We start from the raw sequence: 7,261 nt of genomic DNA on the forward strand, positions 1-7,261 counted from the left end.
GCATCTGACAACGGCACTTGCCAGTAGCCTTTACAAAGGTCCAGGGTGGTGATAAACTTTGCTTGGCCAACTCGCTCGATGAGGTCATCCAGTCTGGGAAGAGGATAGGCGTCAAATTCGGACTGGGCACTTACCTTCCTGAAGTCAATGCAGAATCTGATGCTTCCATCTTTCTTCACCACCAGCACGACAGGGTTGCTCCATTCACTGTTTGAAGGCTCAATTACACCCATTTCCCGCATGACAGCAATCTCCTCCTCTAAGACAGGTAACAGTTTTTGTGGGAAGCGGTACATTTTGTTACCAATAGGAGTGTTGTCCTTCAGCCGAATGTGATGCTCCACCAGGTTTGTTGAGCCTGGCCTCTCCTGGAACAGATCTGCTGGAATAACTGCCTGCAGGTCCTTCTGCTGAAGCTGAGAAAGATGAGAAAGATCAAGAGACGCAGTGTTGTACCTAGCAGGGGTAAACTCCTCCACATTGTCCTCTTCATTAGTCACAGACCGGACAAACATCTGCTGTTGAGCAGAAACTTTCCCAGTTTTCCATTCTTTTAGCAGATTGATGTGAAATGTCTGTTTGGGGGTTCTTCTTTCTGGCATGTGGATCTCATAGGTAGTAGCACTTAATTTTTTCAGCACTGTAAATGGACCTTGCCATTTGGCCAACAGTTTCTTTTCGACAGTAGGGAGAAGTAATAACACTTGCTGACCTGGGGTGAACGACCTCACCCTGGCTCCTTTATCATACCAGGTTTGCTGTCCTCGTTGGGCCTTCTCCAGGTGGGTTTTGACCAGCTTTGCAGTTTTCTCCATTGTGTCCCTCATTTTGAGAACGTAGGTCAAAACACTGGTTGCTTTTTCCTGAGACCCAACCCAGGAGTTCTGCAGCACGTCCAGTGGACCTCTCACTTGTCTGCCGTAGAGAAGCTCAAAAGGTGAGAAACCTGTTGACGCTTGTGGGACCTCCCTGTAGGCAAATAGAAGATACGGGAGCCACTTGTCCCAGTCGGTGGCGTTAGCAGAGATAAACTTTTTCAACATGCTCTTTAGAGTTCTGTTGTACCTTTCCACCAGGCCATCTGTCTGTGGGTGGTATGGGGTGGTCCGAATACCTCTGATCCCTAACAGCTTATAAACCTGCTTCAATGTGTCAGACATAAAGTTTGTACCCCTGTCGGTTAATATTTCAGATGGAATACCAACCCTTGAGAAGAGTTGTAGCAGAGCATAAGCTATTTGTTCGGCTTTGATGTTTCTAAGGGGAAATGCTTCAGGATATCTGGTGGCGTAGTCACAGACAACTAGAATGAAGCGATTACGCGCCTGTGTTCTTTCTAATGGCCCGACAATATCCATACCAATACGGCTGAATAGAACCTCAATGATGGGAAGTGATTGTAGTGGAAACCTAGAGACATGTTTATCACTGGACAACTGACATATTGCACAGGCCTGACGATATTCTTGTATCTCTTTTGCCATACCTGGCCAGTAGAATCTACTTGAGATCCTATCCAAAGTCTTCTTGGTACCCAGATGACCCGCCCAAGGAATGCTATGTCCTAACTGTAGCACCTGCTCTCTGAGCTTTTGTGGGACCACCAGCCTTTCCCTGTCATCTGTACTGGCCGTATAAAAGAGAATGTTGTCTCTGATGAAAAACCCATCACCTGCTACTGGACCTGGAAGCATAGACATGGCATGTTGAAAACATTCTTTAAGAGATTCATCCTGCTGCTGTAATGCTACAAAATCACATTTGTTCACCGTTTCACTAACCTCTGGTTCTGGTAGAGAAACACCACTTCTGATTGTTCCAGCCATTTTCTCAGACCTTTTTTGCTGCTTGCTTTTCCTAAGTTTAACTGTAGCTTCTGGCAGCTCTTCTTGGAAAAATGGCAACTCAGACAATGTATCATGATTCTCAGGTGAAATCACATGACCTAAAGATTCATGGACTTCCTGCCTTGTGGGAGTTGTTTGGCTTTTAACAGTTTCTCTGTCTTTAGAGTGCTGCATTCTGAACTGTGATCTTGTAACAATATTAACAGGACTACAGGTTTGAACCAACTCTTGCAGAATGGGGACATCTTGCCCTAAAATGACCTCATGTGTCAAACTTTCAACCACCCCGATTGATCCCGATTGAAACTTTCAACCACCCCGCCACTTCCAAATACACTTCAGTTGTTGGATACGTTTTACAGTCACCATGCACACAGGAAATATCCAAGACCGGCTTCCCTAATGATAGATCATGGTGAATTATAGATGGATGAACTAATGTTTGTACACTTCCTGTGTCTAGTAAAGCTTGGGCTTCTTGGCCATTAACCATAACAGTTGCAACTTGTTGTTTTCCCGTAAACTGAATGTTACTTATTTGAGGCCTAGGAAGAGTACAAACATATGCTGATTTAGCTTTTCTTACTGGACATTCAGGTTTAATATGGCCTTCTTTGCCACAATAAAAGCAAACTGGGACTTTAGGTTTTACAACCGCAGGTTTTTCCACAGGTTTTACTGACTCTAGCCCTCTCGAACCACCCCCAACCCCCGATGGCTTACCACGTGGTGGAAAGGTCTTTGGTGAAGGTTCATAGCGGTAGGCCTTGGAGCCTCGGCGTGCAGCAAGGAAGGTTTCCACCAGCAAAGCAGCTTCCTGTGCTGACTTCGGGTCCCGTTCTTTCACCCACACTGTAAGCTCTGGAGACAAGGAGCGATAAAATTGCTCTAGGATGATGATTTCTCCAACTTGCTCCTTGGTCAATTTGTCAGGTTGGATCCATTTATTGTACAAGTCCTTTAATCGGTTATAGAACTCTCTTGGACTTTCACTGGGGCGGATGTCCGGCTCTCTGAACCGCTGGCGGTAAACTTCTTCATTGATTTCATATTTAGATAATATGGCTTCTTTAACCTTCTTGTAGTCACTGGTGTCCTCAGCTGCCATAGCAACAAAAGCTGCGCGTGCATTTCCAGAAAGATGTGGAACCAATCGGATTGCCCACTCCATCTCAGGCCACTGGTATGCTGCAGCTAGACGTTCAAATGTGGTCAGATACTGCTCAATGTCGTCATTGTCTTCAAGTTTCGGCACCACCACTTTCCCCCAACCTCTGCTGGGCTGATCGGCTCGGACTTGAGGCTGAATTACCTCCGTTTCCTCCTCCCGGTGGTGCTGCACAGGGTTCTGCCGGTGTCGACTTTCTCCTCCTGGTTGCTGCCGCTGTTCCCAGTCTTCTCTGAGGTTATTCATCTGAACTTGAACTTGTCTCCATCTCTTTTCTTGCTTCACGGCCTCTCGGTCCCATCTGTCGCTCAAGTCATGATGGATGCGCAGACACTGCTGTAACAAGCCAGTGATTGAGTCAATGTCCATAGGCAAAGAATGCTCCTCACCTTTGGGTGCGTCTATTGGAGCCCCGCCTGTTGCACCGTCTTCTGAAGCATCTTCAACAGTCGGTTCTTTGTGCTCTTGTATTTACTTTTGGTCCCATGCTTTCACAAATTGATACTGATCACCTTTTAGCGGCCTGCCAACATCCCACTTCTGACACCAAAATGTGAAGGTTGGCCAAAGGTGGACCCTCAGCATGTATGGAAAGCTGTTGGTGGACTCAAGAACCACAGGGAGAAGGGCATCTTCAGAGCTCTGATCCTTTTTTTAATTTCAACCACAGCCAGCGTGACATGGCAGCCCAAAAACAATCCCTCACAACTTTACAAAAAACACCCCTTATATACACAATTCAGAACATTCAGACCATACCATAACTTAGAAGTAGGGCCAACTGCCTGACCAAATGTAAACAGTGAATGTAAAACCAATGGATAAAATGAGATGTTTAACTAACCATAAAGTGACTAAGAAAAATATTAACTAATAAGAAACTAAATACATGATCAAACCAACAATAAGGCACAAAACAAAAGAAAAGGTCTCCACATCCACCCCTCTCCATTTCAGCTGATGGTTCTTCCAGGCCAAGCTGATTGATGGAAAACTGGATCACAGCTGGTGTCCAAGGGGAGCCTTCATGGCGCGCTTCATGGAAACACTCCCCTCTGGTGGACACTCAAAAACAAAGAGAAATTAATGGAGAGAACAAAAAACAAAAATGTCATATGGTCAGCTTTCACCTCAAGTTAGGGAGGATGCCATCACGAATCCTCACAACGAATTAACTACAGATCCCGTCAAACAGCGCGTCAGCTGCCTCAACAAACACCAGTGCTGCCAGAATGTGGAATTTTCTGCCAAATTAGATGGTTTTGATTCTAAATATGCAGGACAAAAGCTTGGGGCAGGTGTACATAGTTTGCATTTGGGATTGGATCGGTGGTTGCTAATTAAAACACGTCTCAGGGACATGCGGTCAGGTGAGGCAAGTGTGCCAAAGACTCGCCTGTTAACAATCCAAGCCATCATGCTGCCGTAGCAAACTTTTGACGGCCTGCGCTTGTACTGTCTTTAGCAGGGGGACACGTTTGCCACTGCAGGGTTTGAGTCCCTGCACATTGGTGTAGTGTGTAACTGACCCGGGCTCACACGGCTAGCATTACAGCTCAGGTGCGATGCGAGAGCAGTCTAGCTACAGCAGATGGCTCATATTAGCTCTTGGATGGCTGCAGCAACAGGCTCTGCTGCAGACCTCGCAAAACTCCAAACTCACGTTCACACTATAACTTGCCATTTATATAAGTACACTAATTCCCCCTTTATTCGGTGCACTTCAACTACGTTGTCCAGCAAAAATTTGAACCAAATAAAACAGTTGAAACGCCGCAGAGGCCTGAACGTAGGATGCAAACGCCTGCGGTGGGATTTCCTCTCACACTTTTAAAGTTACGTAAAGACTGCAGCCTCGCATCAGAGCTGTAACGCTAGCCGTTTGAGCCTGGTGTTACTGATGGTAGCCTTTTTTACTTTGGTCCCAGCTCTCTGTAGGTTTTTCACTATAGGTCCCCTGTGTGGTTCTGATTTTTTTTCACTGTTCTTTGATCATTTTGACCCCACGAGGTGAGATCTTTCAGGGATCCCCAATAGAGGGAGATTATCAGTGGTTTTGTATGTCTTCCATTTTTTAATAATTGCTCCCACAGTTGATTTCTTCATATCAAGCTGTGTAACTATTACAGATTCAGTCTTCCCAGCCTGATGCAGGTCAACAGTTTTGTTTCTGGTGTCCTTAGACAGCTCTTTGGTCTTGGCCGTACTGGAGTCACCGGATGATATATATTGAAATTGTTATTTCCAGGTGAACATGATTACACAACACTTCAATGCTACTTTTACTGATAAGAGCAATGCTCCTGTTGTTCACCTTTCTGCCCATTCCGTCAGGGGTCATCACAGCTGATTCGTATTGGTGAATTTAGCAGAAAATTTTATGTACGGTATCTTTCCTGACCATCCCTGTATTATACCCGGGCTGGGGACCAGCAGAGGGAAACCCAGACTATAGGTGTGTAGTGGCGTGAAGGGTCTTGCCTGGGACCCACTCTGGATTAAGCTCATTACACTCATTTTTGCTCTAAAAGATATTGAGCAAAGATTTGAACAAATGAACATTTAAAACTATTCTAGTCTGATTAGTAAAACTTGTTTTTAGTCATGTACAGGTTTTGTGCTCAGATGGGTAGGTATTTTTTCTTAGTTACATTTACTAGAAGAATTTGTAAAAAAAAAAAAAAAAAAAAAAAGGTATTTTTACTAAACTCTTTTGGGTACTCTGCAAACATACACATTTACTCCAGTAATTTACATCTTACAACCTGTAATAATGTTGCTAAAATATTTTCATAAAAAATGTTTAAATTAATATGCAATTCCTGACAGTTTTCGACTTTTTTTATAGATCAGTACCTGCATATGCTTTTGTCTCAGCGTGAGATACAGCATATAACAGTTATCAGGAGTATGAGTTCTGTCCCCCCTCTGGTAACCAGGTGGAGCCTTCTCCAGAGTACTGAACTCACTACACCTCCCAGCACCCTCAGTGTACAGTCCATGGATGTTACTCACCTGTTTCCAATCAGACAATCACCCACCTGTTTCTAAAGAAGCACACAGATCCACACTCTGTGAGAAGTATTGTGTTGTGCCACTCTGCCTGCATTACCAAGTGTTTCTGTCTGGACCTGATCTTCTGTTTCTGAACCTGCTTCATCTGTTTGCTTGCTGCCTCCCCTGATCCTCGTCTGGACTCTGACAACTCTAGTCTCTTCTTGGATTATTCCATGCTCATGTTTAACCTGTCTGACATTGATATAGTTTTATGGACTTTTAGCTGTGCTTAGTTCCTGTCTGAACTAATAAGCCTGCTGCACGTGGAACCAGCTGTCTGCCCGTTTGGGACGCCAGCAATTTCAATACATGTGTTTCAAAGTCTCCAAGATTATGAAAAAGAATCAGAAAACTAAGTTAATAACCAGCTGCAGAAGATTAAAACTGTTCTTACAGCCAGGGTTGTTCTTTTTAGGAAAAAAGGGGGTCAAAGCTCGTACCATGCACAGCAGCACATTACCCGAGTATGGGGGCGACAGAGAGCGCGCCAGGTGCTCTCTGTCGCTGTGATGGCAACTAGCTGGAGGGAACGTCTGGAGTGCCAATGTTCTGTTTAAGTTTAATACGTGAACTCTCGTCTTGAATTTGTATCTTCACGCACATAATTTGGCTAAAAGTGTGTGCTGAATAGAACAGAACTTAGAGCCCTTTTATTTATTATTCATTTATTTTTCCTCTCTCATTCCCAAACTTTTCTGTCGGAATGAGGAAGTGGATGTTTCCGCTGCTCCTGCTCCTACTAATCGGATCCCCGGTTGTTTTTGGAATAAAATACAACATTGAAATATACTCGGGAAGAGCTCTTGCTTCTTCGGTATTCATGCTTTCCAGTACAAGCGGATTTACAAAAGTGGACTAAGGTTCTACCTGGACGTTGCAGCGCTGGTGACAATAGCAGGCCTGCTCGGTGGAGGAAGCGGGGAAGGAGGGGAGGAGTGAGGCAACAGCTAAAGAAACTCTACGGCACCCCAAAAGCCCCCCGCTCCCCTCTATTCTGCTCGCCAGCGTTCGCTCTCTTCGAAATAAACTCGATGAACTACACGCCAACATTTCGTGCCAGTGGGCTTACAAAAATTCCAGCCAGATCTGCTTCACTGAAACATGGCTGGACAGCACCATCGCGGATTCGCACCTTGCTCTGGATGGGTTCGGGACCCCAATACGCCTGGACCGAGACACTGTGAGTAGC

At 45.0% G+C, this 7,261-nt stretch overlaps 1 protein-coding gene across 1 annotated transcript; it reads right to left on the reverse strand.

Moving 5' to 3' along the window:
- Window positions 1-2,114: 2,114 nt before the first annotated feature.
- LOC118598236 (neurotrophin receptor-interacting factor 1-like) lies at window positions 2,115-3,578 on the reverse strand. Its single transcript, XM_036210766.1, has one exon. It carries the CDS (start codon window positions 3,382-3,384, stop codon window positions 2,125-2,127), a length of 1,260 nt encoding a protein of 419 aa, XP_036066659.1. The 5' UTR covers window positions 3,385-3,578; the 3' UTR covers window positions 2,115-2,124.
- Window positions 3,579-7,261: the final 3,683 nt, after the last annotated feature.

Source organism: Oryzias melastigma, unplaced genomic scaffold, assembly GCF_002922805.2.
Source record: "Oryzias melastigma strain HK-1 unplaced genomic scaffold, ASM292280v2 sc00232, whole genome shotgun sequence".
Lineage (NCBI taxonomy): Eukaryota > Metazoa > Chordata > Actinopteri > Beloniformes > Adrianichthyidae > Oryzias > Oryzias melastigma.

Excerpts from the sequence above, each read along its gene's own strand:
- LOC118598236 (XM_036210766.1), bottom strand. The coding sequence starts at position 3,384 with ATGGACATTGACTCAATCACTGGCTTGTTACAGCAGTGTCTGCGCATC.